An 18,864-nucleotide genomic window follows, 5' to 3' on the forward strand; every position below is an offset into this window, starting at 1 on the left:
CATCTCTCGATGGGTCGTCCTTTGCATTAAAATCTGTTATTCGTTAGCAAACAAGGAGCCTCTGGTAGGGCTGCGAGCCCATTTCACCAGGGCGATGGCAGCTAGTACTGCTTTGGGACGTTTAGCCCACCTCTGTGACATCTGCCAGGCATGCACGTGGGCATCACTGCACACGTTCACTAAGCATTACTGCCTGGATAGTCCAGTCCGGAGAGACGGCTTCTTTGGCCGTTCAGTTCTCCAGGACTTTCTGGTGTGAACTTTGTTCGCAGACCAACCTCCCGGGTTTGTATTGCTGGGGTATCTATTCTAGGGTAAGGAATCTATAACTAATAGTCTCTTTCAGATGAACAAGTTACTTACCTTCGGTAACTATATATCTGTAAGAGACCTATATTAGTTATAGATTCCTTACTGCCCCACCCATCCTCCCCGTTCTGCGAACTGACTTTTAGCGTAAGGGACTCCCTTTCATTGCCCTAGTTTTGTGCAACAGTGATCAGTGTCTCGCATGGCTCTGCGCTTCTGGCATGGAATGTCGTGTAATGAACTGACGTCAGCGAGCAGGGGGACGTCTAAGTAGACACCCCAACGTCATTCCGGCGAAAACGACGGACGCGGAGTCTACCGACCACACCTACTGACCCACAGGGGTACTGCTAAAGAAAAAATCTCTCGTTCCAGTCTGAAGCCTGGGGGTAATTCTAAGGTAGGGAATCTATAACTAATATACGTCTCTTACAGATATTTTGTTACCCAAGGTAAGTAACTTCAGGGCATGAGCTTTTGTCCTCCTGCCAAACAACACTGCAAGATGGACTTCTGTCGCAGCAGCAGGAAAGTGTTCTACACCCGAATCTGCACAATCTACACCTCTATGCATGAGATTCAGCAGCTGCAGTGGACTGTGTTTGATCTCTCACCACAGGTTGTAGATGTCATTCTCGCATTCTGGTGTCCCTGCTCAGTCTTTCTATACTGGGCGCTGGGACAAGTTTATAGCCTGGTGTGGAGGTTGCAACCTAGTCACCTTGCAAGCAAATCTTCTGAATGTATTACTGTTTGTTGTGTCCCTTGCCCAGCTGGGCCATTGAGTGGGTACTGGCAACGGGGTTTGTCTTCCTTTTGGACTTTTGTGTTTAACTAATCAACCACGCTTACTTAATCTATCTGCTGGGATGTTTTATAGAGGTCCCCACCAAAATATCTGTGATGCCATAATGAGACCTTAATTTGTTTCTCACCATCCTCGTGTGCACTACGTTCAAGATCCTGCACAGCTGTTTGCTGTGCCATCGGATTTTCAAAGCTTTCTTTCTCATTGCAATAACTTCAACTTGTCGCTTGAGTGAGCCCCAAGCTGTCTAGGTGCAGCCACCCTACACTACCTTTTGCCCCAGACAAGCTGGTGTTGAGGAGCAGGGAGACTTTTTTTTCCCAAAAGAGGAAGAGACTTTCCATCTGTTGGGACTTCGAAAGAGCCCTCAACTTCTCCATAGATGGCATCAAAGACTATTGGGTGGCCAATAAAAGGTGTGTGCCTTTCTCTGGGTCATAGAAAGGTAAGTTGGTGCAGAACAGAGCTCTGTCATTGTGAATAGTGATCTGCTTTAATATCTGCTATGCACTGCTGAAAAAGCAGGTTCTAGAAGCTCTCAGAGCCCGTTTCACCAAGGTTACTACCTCTGTGTTCATACACAGTGAACCCTGCTCTTGGCATCTGGCTGGCCGTGACGTGGGTGTCAGGACGCAGTCAAATCAAGTACTACTTCCTTTGCAGCCAGGTCTGACGGGAAGGGCATTTTTCCTGTTGGGCCCTGCAGAATTTTCTGGTCTGAGGACACTTTGCCGACCCTCCACTTTGGGAGATACTGCTTTGATATCCATTCTATAGGTGTGGAGTCTGCGGTTAGAAGTATCCATCAGGATAGTAGGTTAATTAACTTTGTAAATTGAGCTCCTAATTTAATCGATCTAACTGCAGATTTCTCACTGCCTTCCCACCTCCCCGCTCTGCCGAGTGGCCTCTTTTTAAAATATAAAAAGGTCCCAGTTTAGAGATCTGCAAAGTGGTACCTCCAAATCTGTTGTGCGCCTCATCTGAGGGCAAGGAAAGAGGCAGGCAGGAATCAGATATCACTGTGCAGGTGTGGTGCTTATATGCGTGTCACTTCTGTCGCATAACGAAGTAAATGGAAATCGTACAGCACCACCTAGCAGCACACCGGAGCACTGCTATGAAAATTCCGAAATCCGTTTTTGGCAGTGGCGGCTGGTGACATTTCAAAGTAGTGGTGCGTAAAAGGTAGGGCTGAGTTTTATATAGAGAGCAGACCAAGCAAGCCTGCTATAAGGAGGGCTTGAGGTGGGGTGGCTATTTAACTTACTGAGCTAATACACCCTTTTCCTATGGCCATTAAAATAAATAACTAATTTAGCATTTTAGATAGCCTTATGGCCCAACTTCACAGCTTTGATGGCACACTACGGGCCCAAAATCTGAATATCTGTGGGATGATTTTGCCTTCCATCCTTTACAAGGCGATAAAAAACCAATAGACGTCCATGTTAAGTAGTAATCACTGAAGCTCTGAAGTGTGAGCTATGCAAATGGTTGCATGTATCAAAATATTGTGTTTTTCCTAATAGTAACAGCTGTTATTTTTTTTTCCTCCTGGCATATTGTCAAGTTTACTATGAACACAACACTGTACCAGTAGAACTCTCTCAGACTTGAGAAGTACTTTGAAATACAAAATAAATATTGTCCCTCATCAAAGAAACGCCATTTCATCTTCCTTTCTGGTCCAACCTGCCTTTTCCTCTTGGGACCAGTCTCTTTCTGACAACTTTAAGCCTCACTTCTGCATTAGTCATGCACTCGGTTCCTCTCACCACCATACAATTCCATGTATTTTGATAATATTAAGACACAGGTGACAATCACGGTACAGTGCTGCACTCCGCCTGGAACACTGCAGAGTCAGAATAACAAATTAAAATTACCTAGTGAACATTTTTGAAATTTTTATCAGGCCGTCGCCTCATTGGATGGATGCCGCACTGCATCACGGTCGAGCCCTAAATGTAAACCAATAAAAGCAAGCATCTCCTCACTGGACGCCAGGATATTGTTCCTGCAGCCTGGACCAAACGACTTCAAAAATGAGTTTGCACCCACACTTATAGACACACGTGACTATGGTACAACGTTTTCAAAATGCGAAACACTTTAATTGGTGCGTTTGCTGAATCGCCCATTCTCTCGCTCGCTGTGTCATATTTTAATTACACTGTAAATATTAGTTGTTAATATCACTTAACGTATTGGCACTCTAATATTCATTTGTTTGGTGTCACCCATACTATAGTATTGACTGTGAGTTTCTCTGCCTCAATTAAATCGACAGATTTGACAAATGGTTGCAAAAAATAAACGAACCGGCAAGTTAAATAACGTTACTGCTTTAACAGTTTCACAAATGGCTCACCATTATCAGAAATTTCCGTTGTAACTCTTTGGTAGCTCTAGGTCTGAGTGCATTTTGTTATAGTCACAGTCGCATTGCAGGTGGGGTGGGGGTGGGGGGTGGAAATGGTGTTGGTCGCGCTGCGGAGGGGATGGGGGTGGAGGCGGGATATTGGATAAATATTAAAAGTAAAACTTACCTGCTTCCCACCTTTAAGTTCCGAGACTCCAGACTCCCGACTCCTGCCGTCCTGCGTTCCGAATTCCCATGGTGCTGCTCGTCAACAGGAAGGCTGCAGGCAGCCTCCCTCCCCTCCACCGCGGCGTCTGTGATTGGTCCGGCAGCTGCCCCACCCGCGTCATTTTCTCTCTGTATGCTGCAGCATACAGAGAGAACATGAAGAGTAGGAGGTGTTACTCGAGGGCATGGGGGAGCGGTTTGCCCACTGTTGTTAATACTGTCTGTTTGGGCAGCCTGAGGCCGCCCAAACAGACAGTATTAACAACAGTGGGCAAGCCGCTCCCCCCTGCCCTCGAGTAACACGCCCACTCTCAACAAGGAACTTCTGCTTTCTCGCCGTGCGAGAAGGCAGAAACAAATGGTAGTTATTACGGTAATAACTACCATTTGTTTCTGCCTTCTCGCACGGCGAGAAAGCAGTGGGGCGGCGCCCAAACGCCCCCATAGAGGAGCCGCCACTGGTTTTTGGCACCGGGGAAAATATTAAAAATGTTAGAAATGAGTTAGAAAGAGATTTACTAAAAGTAATCAACATGTTTGATTTGATTTTAGTACCGTCAGCACACGCATTATAAATTCATGCAGATGCACATTCTGACCCTTAAGTGAAAAATAATCTGAGCTAAGGTGCAAGAAACACAAGTTTTAATGTTTCGAGTACAACATTAGAAGGCAGCAAAGCAAGTGAATCTACAGCACTGCGAGCTACAAACAGTTTAATACCGGTAAGTAATGGTATTCCTTACTTTTAATCCCAGTTGAACTCCATTTTGAATCTTCATTTCAGTCCTAAGCACCCCATGCGCTTCACTGATTGAGGCATCAGAATGGTTTCATTAATACTGTCCTCGGGTACTGGAAACATGAACTGTGGCAGCTGCCACAGCAGAACATCGTAGAGTACTGCCATGAAAGGCCAGCATCTTTTCATCTTTAAGAGGCCACTGCCATTTTGACTAAAATAGCCAAATGTCCTTATTTTTTCCTTTTAAATGGTTTATCTAAGATAGTAATCGTCATGTTTTACATTTCTAACTTTTTAAATAGGATCAGCTTCTATTTCTGTCAATGACTTTCCCCCACAATATTTTTGAGTTCTCCAGCATCCCAGACATGAGAAAAAAGTATTCAGTACTTATGGCATACATCAAGCATCTGTTGATTGACAATATGATTACAAACAACTATTCTCATAGGAAAGTAGCCCTTCTTGACATGGTTCTCCCTCCACTTTTTGCCTGGTAACTGTTATGGTTTTGACTGCACGTGCACTGGGTTCCTGCTAAACAGCTCCCCAGTGCCAGAGCTCTTTCCCAAAAGTGTGCAATTGTTTCCCCAATTGGCAAATCCTTTAGCACCCTCTGTAAGTCCCTAGTAAATGGTACCTAGGGCCTGGAGTACTAAATATTGTGTCTTGGGCAGCAGCACAAATTGTGCCACCATAAGGGACCCCTCACCAAGCACATGCAAGGCTGCCATTGCAGGCTGCGTGTCTTGATGCAGACAACAGTGAAAACACGACATGTCACACATCCCTGTGTGCCATGTCCCTAACACTGTGCGTGATGTTTGAAAGTCACCCCTACAGCAGCCCTGACAGCCTTAAGCCAGGGTGCTTAATACTACATGTAAGAGCATACCTGCATGAGCAGATATGCCCCTGTGCTGGTCAGTACTATTAGTGCCTGTGTAAGTAGGCAGGGAAGACATTTTAAAGCATTTCCTGGACACTGATGAAAACTATTTCCTTCAGCTACATGATGGCTTCACTGAAAATAGGGATGTTTGGTATCAAACAGCTTGTATTTATAAACCAACACTGATTCCAGTGATGGATTTACCAGTACATGCACCCGGAGGACTCCTTAGAGGTGCCCCCTAAAAACTTACCAGTCTCTGGTGTTCTCCCCAACTGATTTCTGCCCCTCAATACACTGTTCTGACCTCTTACGGTGAGAGCCTCTGCTCTCAGGAGGCCCAGAGTAAAAACCTGTCCGGAAAGAGGGTATACCACCTACTCCCAAAGGATGGTCTGCTGATAAGCCTCACCAGGCCATCAAGCTTCAAAGAGCTGCCACCTTTGGAATGAGTCTGGCTCCCCTCACAGGAGAGGAAGCCCATCCCCCTTTGTCCAGGACCCCCTTGGCACCTGGACAGGCTGGAGAATCAGGTAGTAACCCTTGTGAACCCACAGACGTCGCCTGCAGCCTCTCCACAAAGGCCCCCACCCTGTACAGCGACTGTTCCGGTACGGAAAATTCCGACACCTAAGACACATCTGCACCCGTTGCCCCTGGACCTTGGAGAAGGGGACCAAAGGTGTCCATATGTCCCCGAGCATCGTGAGGCCTGAGCTCCCCTGTTGGTTCAGCCCGACTGGCCTCCTAGCCAGAGCCTGCAACCTCTTTGCAGAGACAGATGTCGATAGAAAAACATTGGGCTCCCGACGCTGTTTTGCACCCTGCACCCAGCTGCCCTTGTGCCATTGGTGGGGCACTGTTGATGCTGCCTTGAACCTTGCCCACCACTCACCTTAACCCCTGGAGATTGGACCCGTAAGTTGCTGTACTATACCTGTTTGCAGAACTTGTACTTTCTTCCATAGGTTCACATTGCAGAAGTCAAAAATTGCACTGTCACTTTTTTTAACTGAAAAGAATTCATATTTAAAAACGTACTTACCTGAGCGATTTTTCTCTGATCCCTAAACATATATAAAGATATTTGCTATTTTTATAAATTGGTGCGGCTCTCCTCCTTGAGTTGTGTGTGTCATTGATTGATCATTGTATTTGCAGAGGTCTTGCACTCCTCTCGTTCAAGCCTAAAGCTGTTCGACCACACTACCCCTAATAGAGCGCCTTGGGATTGCTAGAGTAAGCCCCAGTCAATTTATAAGGAAACCCCTGAACTTTTTCCACTTTATATCAGATTATTGATATCACATAAAGAGCCAGCTACCTACAATCCTTCTATGCCTTTTGCATTTTCATCATGCTAAATTTTGTGTTGTATTTAGTTGGTGGTTTCTTTTGATTTTTCATGAAGGTTTTGTCATTTTAACTCGTTGCTCAAACATGATGCAGACTTTATGCATCTGCCACTCCCTAATGATACATACTCAACATTCACTTTTTTGAGTGCTAATTGTAAATAACGATGCTCAAATGTTTGCTTGCATTTAATTAAATGTTCAATACTGGTTCACAGCTAAAAGTGATGAAGTTTCAGGATGAGTTGGAATCTGGCAAGAGGCCGAAGAAATCTGGTCTGAGCTTGCAGGAGCAGGTTGAACACTACAGAGACAAACTCCTACAAAGGGTGAGAAATTTCACAAATATGTCTTTTAAAGACAAACATTTACATTTGATGGTGTTGGAATGCTGTGGATAAAATGAGTATGTCGTAGAAGAGGTTTTAGAAAGGTGGAATAACAGAACATTTACATTTCCTTTCTTTTGTAGTGCTATTCTTAATAGATTTGCATGATTTACTAGAAATCCCAATCAAATGCTTGCACCCAAACTGTCTTGTAATATTGTTTTTAAAGAAAAATTCATGATGATTGATTTTCAGTGATCGTCTAACCCTGAGCGCATTTTGATTCAACATTCTGCAGATTACATGACACAATACTACCCAGTGTATCTCTGTTGTCTTAAATGTGCACTTTGAAAGTTCACAACTTGTGGTCCCTACATAATCTAGCCCTACATCCCCAGCTGAAGATATTTCTGACCTTGAAAACTTTCCTTCACTGTTGGTGAATCAAAAGGGTGCTATACACATGCCAAAATATTACCTTGTTTTATATCATCAGGCAGGTATTGGCTTCTTCACTAAGTTGCGCAAACTGGCAGCGGGACTTTTTTCATGGGCCAATGACTTTAGATCAGTCTTTGCTGCCCATGCTTCAAAAATATATTACACTCCATTGGATTTCTTCAGCACACTATTAACTTTTGAGAGGATAAACCTCACATTTAATGTGGCAGTGTACTTATGTTGACCTGCACTACAACATGTATTTGAACTCATGCAGAACTGTAAAAAAAGTGGATTATTATTTGGGGTGGACAAGTGTACACCTAGAGGGATAAGCCTCCCACCTGCTAGATGTGATGCAAATTAAATACATCTGTGCCCTGTCCCTTGTAACTTGACACAAAGCAGTCAGAGTTAAATCAAAGGAAATGTGTAGAAAAAGTCATGCAAAATACAATAACATTTCACAACCAATTATAAAATAAGAGAAGAGCAGTGTAAAATGAGACCAAAACAACAACAAAACAAGTGGGACCAGAGATGAGAATTTTTAAAGATTTAATTGAAAATAGCACCAAAAAAGCACAAAATTCCAATAATATTCTACAGAAGCAGTAGACTGCGCATCTGATAGACTTCTAGCCGCAGATTCCATACCTTTTGAATTTCCCCTGACATCAGACTGGATCCGGGAGATTTTTCACGAGCACTACCCATGCTCACCGGTAGGTGGCGTCAAGTCAGTTCTGCATCCATCATCTGCGGCGGAAGTGACGTTGCGGTACCTATATAAACACCACCCAGGCACACTGACGTCCGTTTTTTTCCTTCCCGCGCCATCCATTGATGATCCGAAGAAGACTAGCCCTCTGTCTTTTTATAGGTTTTTAAAAACTTTTTGTCAACTGGTTTTGAGAACCTACCTCCTCGTTTGTCAAGGATGTCGTCGTGCAAGTTCATTTTAACCCCAGCGATGTTGGTGACGGACCCGCACCTTGACTGTCTGTGGTACCTGGAGAACGATCATGACTTCAAGTCGTGCCCCGATTGCAGGGCCATGTCCCCAAAGGCTTTGAGGGAGCGGTCACTGAAGCGGAATTGCTTTGCGAGCCCGAAGTCCTCGGGATACTCCGATATGAGATGCAAGGAAAAGAGCAAGAAGGTGAAGCGTTCTTTGACTTCTCTCCATCCATCGACTGACTAGACGAGGGAGTCTAAGCATTTTAGGGCTCATTCCTTGGAACCTGGGCCGACTCCACACCTCCGAGAACTTCCAAGTGCAAAGCGCCCCCCCTCCCACCCAAGGAGTTCTATGAGGATATGCGCCTCTTATTTGGGTGGCCCAACCCCGTTGACGCGCCTTTGGGACCTGCGGGCCCACTTCTGTTTCCACACAGGCGGTTCTGGATCCAGAGGGCCCCCAAGAATCCTGACCAAGCCCATCATACCATCTCAACCTTCCCCGGCCCTGGTGCCGACTCTCTCTGTGCCACCATCTCCTACATGGAGCCGTATGGGCTAGGCCTTGGGTAAGTGTGAAAAGAGTCGCTGGACCCTTTAGAATACCATCCCTATGAGGAAGAACAGAGTATGGAGTGGTGTGAGGAACTCGGTGAGCCCAGCAGTCCGTATACTTCTCCAGATGCTTGTCTGCTTTCTCCCCCTGCCGTGGCTACAGAGGAGGAAGCTTCCTATATGCAATGGTGCTGCTGATGGCGGCTGAGTTCCTTGAGCTTCAGGTACCATCAGTGGCGGTCAAGACTAATCTTTTGATGGAGGTATTGCAGCCTGTAGTCTCAACGTATGAACCCCCACTCCCATTCAATGACACCCTTGCTGACGTCCTTCTGGGTACCTGGTCCAAACCCAGCTCAGGGGCTCCTGTGAATTGAACGATTGCCCGCTGTCATCGCCCCGCACCTGGGGATCCAAACTTCCTCATGTAACACCCTACCCCTGAGAGCTTGCGGGACCAAGCCTCGACCTACCAAGGCGCTTTCCCTACCGCCCCCCCCGGATAGGGAATCGAAGAGGCCGGACTTTTTTTGAGGAAAAGATGGTTTCTTCCGCCAGCCTGGCATTGTGGTTAGTGAACACCGCATTCCTTTTGGGCCGTTACTTCCACACCTTGTGGTATATGGTTGCACAAGTGCTACCACAGGTCCAGGAGGAAGCCTGTGCTGTACTCTCCCAAGCTGTCACCGACAGTAGAGATGCAGCAAAATTTACTGTTCAATGCAGAATTAACACAACCGACTCACTAGGCAGAGCTGTTTCTGCGGTAGTGGCCCTTAGGTGTCATGCCTGGCTGAGGATGAATGAGTTTCAGGGGATGTTCAAGCTTCCCTTACGAACATTCCTTTCGATGACACCCGTCTCTTCTGAAACAAGGCAGATTTGTCACTTGAGCGCTTTAAAGCTTCTCGTGCTGCGGCCAGGTCCTTAGGCCTCCCTGCGGCCCCATGTCCTCCCCCGTTTCCCTTTCGCGACTACGGAGCGGGCTTCCAGCAGCGCATGTTCCTTAGCATCTAAGTGGACGAGGGTGCAGTACCCACAGACCCAGTGAGTCAGGTAGCCAGCGCTCTGGTCATTCCTCCCGCCCCACCCCCCACCACAACTATCTCCAAACCCTGCTAGTCTGTCCCTTTACCACCATGGGCACCCAGTTAGTGGACAAATTCACCATCACCTGCCCAACTGGCAGGCCTTAACATCTGATGGTGGGTTTTGCAGATTGTCTGAAGGGGCTACTCCGTCCCAATCGAGGCTACACTTCACCCCATGTCACCATTTCACGATCAGCTGGCTGAGGATCGTCTATCTCTTCTCCGCGAGAAGGTCACAGTTCTCTTGGACAAGGGAACCAATGGGTCCTGTGAAAGAAGTAGGCTGTGGTTGTTATTCCCGCTAATTTCTGGTTCCCAAAAAGGACAAGAGCCTTTTCTCCTATCCTTGATCTCTGGGCTCTCAATCTCTTCCTCAAAAAGGAGAAATTCAAAATGCTTACATTGGCTCAGGTCTTATCTGCCGTGGACCCAGGAAACTGTATGGTATCGTTGGACTTTCGCAACGCCTATTTTCATTTTCCCGTCCTGCCTGCCGATCGGCACTATCTGCGGTATACGGTAGGCCATGAGTACTTTCAATTTACTGTGCTTCCCTTTTGTCCTTACCACTGCCCATCAGTTGTTTACCAAGGTGATGGCGGTGGTTGCAGCTCATCCGTGGAAATCGTGGGTGCCAGTCTTCCCCTCTCTCAACTTCTAACTGCTGAAGGCGGGCTCACCCCAGGCTGTCGTCTCCCACCTCCAGACTACAGCGAACCTTCTGCACTCAATGGGGTTCACTATTAACATGCCAAAGTCACTTCTGACTCCTCAGACGCTCCCTTTCATTTGATCTGTTCTAGGCACGGTGCAGTTTCAAGCTTATCCTACCGAGAGGTGAGTCTGTGGTATTCAGGCTATGATGCTGACATTTCAGCCTCTGTCCTGGTTTCGGTGAGACAGACTCTCAAGCTCCTGGGCCTCATGGCCTGCATCCTGCTGGTAACACATCATATTGAATATCGGGGCTCTGCAGTGGGACCTGAAGTTCCAGTGGACGCAGCATCAGAGAAATCTCTCCGACCTGGTCCAGATCTCGGAGGAAACTGAACAATCTGCAGTGGTGGCTAACGAACTGAGATTGGGTCATAGGCAGTCCCTTCTTCCTTACCCAACCAAATCTGACAGTATTGAAGGCTGCGTCACTCCTGGGATGGAGCAGCCATCTGGGAGAGGTGGGGATTAGAGGACTCTGGTCTCTGGTGGAATCTGAGCTCCACATCAACCTGCTGGAGCTCCATGCAATTTGACTGGCATTGAAAGCCTTTCTAAACTTCCCCAGGGAAAGGCTGGTCCTAGTGTCCACAAAATACATCACCATGTGGTACTGCAACAAACAGGGCGGGTGGGGTTGTGGGCCCTTTATCAGGAGGCCCTGCGCCTCTGGATATGGCTGGAGCAGCAGGGCATATCCCTGGTGGTTCAACACCTGGCAGGTTTTCTGCATGCCAGAGCTAACAAACTCAGCCTAAGATGCCGAAAAATGGCATCTCCACCCGGAGGTGGCACAAGGTCTCTTTCAGCAGTGGGGAGAGCCTTGTTTAGATCAGTTTGCCTCCATTGATAACACGCAATGTCTACAATTTTGATTGCTGGAGTTTCCAAGGCAGCTCTTGCTTCAAGACACTTTTTGTCTCTAGTGGAGTTCAGTCCTCCTGTACATCTTTCCGCCCATGCCACTCCTTCCCAGAGTTCTCAAGATGATCAGGAACGACCAGGACCAAGTCATCCTTGTAGTTCGGACTGGGCACGGATAGTCTGGTTTCCCGGGCTTCTGAGCATGACCTTCGATCTTCCATTTAGGCTGCCCCTTCAGGAAGACCTTCTGTGGCAGCAACGGAGGGGGGGGGGGGGTCCTCCAGCCAAACCTGTACACTCCCTGCTTTCTTGCATGGGGATTCAGCTTCAACAGTTAATAGCTTTTGGTTTTCCTCCCAAAGTCTGTAATGTCATCTTGGCAGCAGGGCATCCTTCCACTGAGACGGACTATGCCTGCCGTTGGAAAACATTTGTGGCATGGTGTGCAGAAAATCTGTTGATCCCCTTTCTGAAGTTCTGATTTTCATTCTTTCTCTTGCCCAGCAGGGCTCTGCTCTAGGCACTCTTAAGGGCTATCTATCTGGCATATCTGCCTTCTTGCGTTTCCCTGATCTTTCCTCTTTTCCAAGTCTCCTATTGTACGTATATTTTTAAAGGTATATCTCTCTTTCCTCCTTCCCCGTTCATTAGGCCTCAGCGTGACCTTAGTTTTGACTTTAATGTGCACACCTTTCGAGCATCTACGCAATTGTCCCATCAGGCTTCTTACATTGAAAACAGACCTCATTGTGGCTATTAGATCTGCCTGCAGAGTGAGTGAGCTGCAGGCCTTATCATTTAAGCCGCCTTACCTCTCAGTCTACCCTGAGAAAGTGATGCTTCGCACAAGGGCCTCCTTTCTGTTGAAAGCGGTCACCCAATTAAATTTTACGCAGTCCATCTCCCTGCTCACCTTCTATGCCCCACCACATTCCTCTGAAGAAGAGTGACCACCACCTGGACACAAAAAGAATGTTGGCATTCTATCTTGACCGGTCACAATAGTTCCAGATGATGGCCAACTCTTTGTGCGGTATGTTGGCGCGAAGAAGGGTCGGGCAGTGCAAAAGCGAACCATCTCGCTGGGTCGTGCTCTGCATCAACATCTGCTACACATTTGCCAAAAAGCAACCTCCTTACAATGCTATGGATAGAGTCCCGGGGCTCGGATGCCCTGCAGCAATGCTGCTTGCTGACATCAACAAGGTGTTCGATTCCCTCAGCTGGACGTACCTCTTTTGCCTTCTAAATGTCCTCAACTTAGACCCACGCTTCCGAACATATGTGTGCCGCCCTTACACAGGGCTTACCGCCTCGCCTCGGGTTGCCGTCCAACGGTCCACCCCATTTCCAATATGCCGTGGTACACAACAGGGCTGCCCCCTGTCACCGTTATTGTTCGCCCTTGCCATACAAACCCTGGTGGTGTGGGTCTTTGATTGGGAATTGTCTAGATCAGACCGCATTGCATTGTACGCAGACGATGTCCTTTTCTTCATGACCGACCTGTGCTTTTTGTGATTTTTTTTTTACCAAAAAGGAAAGGATCTATAAGGTACGGACCTTGCAGATCCTGCGCATTTTTGGTCAAACCACCCCGCCAAGTCTGTACTATTCCCGTGTGCGGGCAGCAGGGCCAAGAGAAATGGGCAGAACAATTGTTGCGTGCAACCACAGGATTTCAGTACCTTGGTGTGTTCACTGACCTTGTGGGCTTGTAATATCAACCCTCTTCTCAAAAGCCTTATGGATGAGACAACAGTCTGGTCCTCTCTTCGCTCTCATTATACGGGCGTTCAGCGATTTTTAAAATGGTGATCTTGCCCAGAATACTTTTTGAAAAACAGGGGACCCCTACAATTTCTAAGTTTGCTATACGTAGGGTTCAATTATCACAGTAGGAAAATGAAAAGCTATAGCAAACATACAATTAAACAATGCCAGCTCTTTTATAGGTGAAAATCAAAACATTAGCGACCTTCTATATGGAATTAATGATTCATGACCAAATAGTTAAAAAGATATATATCAATATTTTATTTCAAAAAGAAAATTTTAGAATACATTTCTCATTTTCCATTCAATTATATTCAATAGTGCAGATTATTCTATATTCAAGTTCATTATACATTACATATACATATACAACAAATATAAAAGAAAAAACAAAACTAATTTTTCGATCGGTGTATATTTGAGGTAGGCAAAGCGGTGGAATTGAACTACGCGCGTTTCGGCAAACTACCTTCGTCAGGTGACCGTCATTCGCATAAAATATTACACAACACTAAGGAGAGAAAATACAAAAAACAGAAAAGATACATCAGTCGCTACTTAGTTTTATACACTATACTAGCATATCACCTAAAAAAAGCGGATCAGTCCTCACATTTGTAGTTCAAAAAGTTTTTCACTAATGTTTAATTCGCAGCTAATCTATTATAACTTATATTTGCTGGTATTATACCATTTGTCTTCACATTTCCTATATCTATATACAACATTTATTTTGATCTATTGCATATCTCTTCTGTGTATGTGACACATTTTAAAGATCCTCACTATATACATGAATCTTCTAGTTACATCTAAACATACCGTTCAAACGAAAACCCATTGCCTACCCATAGATAGAAGGCAAAAAGGTAAAGGTCAAAGAAAAAGAGAAAGAAAATAGAATAGGCCACACAAAGTTCAAATGGATTCCACATTAATCATGCCATACGAGCAGTAAGTCAAAAGATTATATAAGGCCATATTGTTTTATCCTTCTATGTTATTTACCTTTTATGACACTATGTTGTTACCTAATGTAGTCTATTAGTTCATTTAGCATCTAAAATTATTATTTTATACTTACTACAAGTATTATATTCATTGTCCTAATTTGTTGTCCGAACAAAGAAACAATTTTTTATATACATAGGGAGTGCTTCTCTCAAACGTGCCTCATATTATTAGACGACAGGCCTTAATAAAGAGAGAAAAAGGTATATGAAAAAGTGACATGTTCCATTATTTAAACTAACTTTCTTGCCTTATGTTACTACATAGTCGGCTATATGCCAAGGATCCTAGGCTATGATAGTTCAATCCCTGTAACCTATGTTATTACCATGTACCTTTTGTCTTATTTTTCTCCCCAGACTAAAAAACCCGCTTTGTGGTAAAACAGTCAGTTTGCCACTAGGTTATTGGTTATACAACCTATGAGTGCATGTTTTAGAAGTAATTATTGTTTTCATACGGGTAGAGCAGTAAATCTGTTGCAATAGTCACCATGCAATCTAATATTCCAGTATTTTCTATTTGGCCCTTTGTGTTCTTACATAAATTATTTACCAGAAAACGGAGTCTTGAGTCAATTATATTATTATTTTCAGTAAATGTAGGGATTTCATAATCAACATACTGCCAGTTTTCACGATAAAATCTTATTCACAAGGATCCTGTAGCGGATATAAAGAGACAGATATGTGATATTTTACATCTCTTCTCACTGACGTAGACAAACTTACGTTTTAAGTGTGTACAATAGTGTCCATCTCTTTTTACCTTAATTCAACTGGACCTCTTCCCGACCTTGGTTCAGGCTATGGATATTGACTTGTCTCTTTTGGATAAACAAACCTACGTCCTCTTAATAAACATTAATATTTCCTAGGGTAAGCCAAAAAAGGATATAAGAGTGTAGTCTCTACCATCTAGTTAGTTTGGTGTTCTGCAAACTAAATTATCAAAAGAAAGTAGATACCTTTAGATAGGAAGATTCTCTGAGCCCTCTATGCGCCTTCAATTACCTATCCGATAGTCTGTGTGCTACGCTGCAAAAATTCAAGGAGAGTGTCTTTCAATCCTAAAATTAAAGGCAAGACCATTCTCAGTTAGCGTTTGGCTTGGAGAGTGATTCTCTAGTTTACCCTAGACTCAAAGGTAGCAAAACTTTCCTGCGTATTCACATAATCCTGCTCATATCGGGGGGGATCTGTCTGCAATCCTCACCGGAGGTTCCGCGTGGGGCGAAAAGAAGTCGATGAAAATTCAGCTCTATATATAGTGAAAAAAACGCCCACATCTCTATCCCTAATAGCCATCAGCTGGATGCTTTAGCGCGCATTCATTATGACTCATTCTCGACTCATCTAGTCCGAGTTGTTGTCATAAAAATAAATGACGGACTACCAGCGCACAGTTGGTCTTAGCGCTGGGTAGTATTTATCTAATGTGATAAATTCTTATGTATTAATTTAAGCAGAACTAACAGTCCTTCGGCGTGACAATTATCACGTATCACATTTATTTGCAACTCGCCCTGAGTTGAAAATGAAATAAAAGACAAGTGATGTAAATGGTCTTTACTTGTGGCGACCCGAGAGCATATTATGACATTGTCAGCGCCGATTCCAGCCTATAATAGTAACCTTAGATAGTTACCATTTTAGAGGGAATATTACAGTATAAAAAGCAGTGGCACTCAGTCCAATTATTTCAATTCCTCCCATAATGTACCTACGCGTCAGCTTCTACATACTGAGAATATATACTATCATTGATTGTGAGAACCGCTCGAATTATATAATGGCTTGCTCCCATGGAATTTCCAAGTTTAGGCCTTTTTTTACCGTGTCCAGCGTGAAAATCATGTAAACTTCACGTTTTCTTCGAATTTTATCAATACACAGCCCCTCTCTTGCATTGATTTTTTTCTAGGATCATCCAACGGATGTCCTCAGGTCTGTGATTGTTCTCTATATAGTGAGCCACTAAGGGCGCATTCATTTTTCTTGTCCGTATTGCCGACTTATGTTCGGTTACTCTTGTACATAGAGACCGTGTTGACTCGCCGACATAACCTTTCTCACAGGGACATATTATCAAGTAAACAATATTCTTTGTTTTACAATTAGTCATGCCCTGTGCTTGTATCCTCACCCCATTGTATTGTAATTCTTTCGCTTCAATAGCTTGAGGACAAACCTTGCATATTCCACATTTATAGTTTCCAAGCACAGGGTCACTGCTAGTGATACTCCTCTGCGTGAATTCTCTCGCTACCGGCATGCGTGATCTGACTACCAAATCCTTGATATTCTTGTTTTTTCGGTACGCAAAGAGCGGTTTAGGTATTTTTTCTTTTTCAGATTTGTTCACATTCAGTAAATGCCAGTTTGAATATAGTATTTGGTGCACCTGGTTGTTTAAAAGCGAGTGTCTGGTCACAAAAACCAAATTTGCATCTCGTTTTGGTTTTGTATTTTGTAAGAGATGTTGACGGTCATAGTACCTGGCCCGTTTTAGAGATTCTCGTACTAGTCTATGGGGGTAGCCACGCTCTTCGAATTTTTCTTTCATCACCGTAGCTCGTTCATCATAATCTTTCAATTTCGTACAGTTCCTTCTCAGCCTTAAAAATTGGCTGAAGGGTATGCTAATTTTCTGTACCGACAGGTGGAAACTGTTATAATGGAGAAGGGCATTACGGGCAGTAGGTTTGACAAAAAGGTCCATAATAAGTTGACCCTGATCGTGTTTTATGGTAATGTCAAGAAATTCCATTTCTGTATTACTCATATTTGCTGTAAATTTTAAATTAGGGTCACATGCGTTAAGCCATAGTGTGAACTCATTAAGGGTGTCTTCACTGTCGTCCCAAATGAATATGACGTCGTCGATGTATCGCGAACAATAAAAGACAAATTCAAAGAATGGAGCCACCTCATTAAAGATGTGGCATTTTTCAAAATATGCAACATGAACATTCGCAATTGTAGGTGCACAGGACGTGCCCATGCTTACACCTTTTATTTGTCTATAGAGGTTACCTCGAAATTCAAAGATATTTTCTTCCAGGATGATTTTTAGACAGTCCAAAATAAAATCAATGTTACAGTCAATTTCGTATAGTTCAATGAACCATTTTGTTGCATCAATGGCCCCAGCACAAGGGATATTTGTTTAGAGGCTTTCAACATCTAATGTCACAATCCATTGTCTGCGAGCATTAAATGGAGTGCCTTCTAGTTGGTTAATAATATGTCGTGTATCTTGTACATACCCTGGTATGCCTGAAATGTAAGGACGCAAAATAGCGTCAAGATACTTAGATATCGGTTCGGTTGCACTACCGATGGTCGTCACGATAGGTCGAAATTGTGGATCCAGTTCGTTTTTTATGTACTTTAGGAATACCGTATAGGCTAGCCATTTTGGGATTATCTATATTCATATATTCAAATTCTTTCATACAGATATCTCCATTTTGTAGTGCTTTAGATGTTAATTTAAATATTTTATTTTTGGTTTTTTGAGTCGGGTCCCTCGTAATTTTGGTATAGAAAGTGTTTTCACTGAGCATTTCCTCGAATTTTTTTTTTAATGTATCTCCCAGTATCCAAAATTGCAATACCGCCCCCTTTATCGCAGCTTTTTATCGTTATGTCACTAGAGTCTTTTAACCCTAAAAGAGCTTTATGTTCTTCCATGGTGATGTTATAGGGGGTACTGGGTACATACTTAGTGGCATTTATTAATTTGTTAGTGACTACTTTTTCAAAAATTTGTACTTCTGGGGCCACCTGTTCTAAAGTTGGTGTAATAACAGATTTAGGGGCCAGTCCTGATTTATTAATTTCCAACATATTATTCTCATTGTTGGAGAAAAAACTTTTTAGACTAATTTTCCAAAAGAAAGTCATGACATCATTAAAGAGCTCGAATTTGTTGAGCCCAGAAGGGGAACAAAGGAAAGTCCCTTTGAAAGTATCGAATATGTTGCTGTGCTGGCATCTTGTTTGCTCAGATTAAAGATGGGGATTGTTTTCATTCCCTCCAATAACGAGCATTTCTCGTTTCTAGGTATCTGTTCGAGTTCTGAGGTTGATGGTCCTGGAATTGCGTTTGGTATTGTCCTCGTGGTTGGTAGGATTGATTTGGTTGATACTGGTATTGAGATCGAAATTGGGGCCGATAATTCGGTCGCCAATTCCCTCGATTCTGGGGGCGCCTCCCTAAAAAAGGTCAATATTCGGATAGTAATTCAAGTAGGTCACCTTTTCAAGATAGAGGTAACAGATTTATGCAGAGATCAAATCGATCTCTGCATAAATCTGTTACCTCTATCTTGAAAAGGTGACCTACTTGAATTACTATCCGAATCTGAAGAGTTTGAAAAGGTAGTAACCTTTTTCGATCTCGTATCCGTTTGA

At 44.0% G+C, this 18,864-nt stretch overlaps 1 protein-coding gene across 3 annotated transcripts in view; it reads left to right on the forward strand.

The window, feature by feature from the left end:
* U2SURP (U2 snRNP associated SURP domain containing) overlaps positions 1 to 18,864 on the forward strand; it is an 878,864-nt gene that overhangs the window by 718,560 nt on the left and 141,440 nt on the right. For all 3 annotated transcript variants that reach the window (XM_078666425.1, XM_078666427.1, XM_078666426.1), the window contains one exon: positions 6,921 to 7,031. In XM_078666425.1, coding sequence (XP_078522551.1) covers positions 6,921 to 7,031 — 111 coding nt within the window. The remainder of the gene's footprint in view (positions 1 to 6,920; positions 7,032 to 18,864) is intronic.

Source organism: Lissotriton helveticus, chromosome 11 (genome assembly GCF_964261635.1).
Source record: "Lissotriton helveticus chromosome 11, aLisHel1.1, whole genome shotgun sequence".
NCBI classification, from domain to species: Eukaryota; Metazoa; Chordata; class Amphibia; order Caudata; family Salamandridae; genus Lissotriton; species Lissotriton helveticus.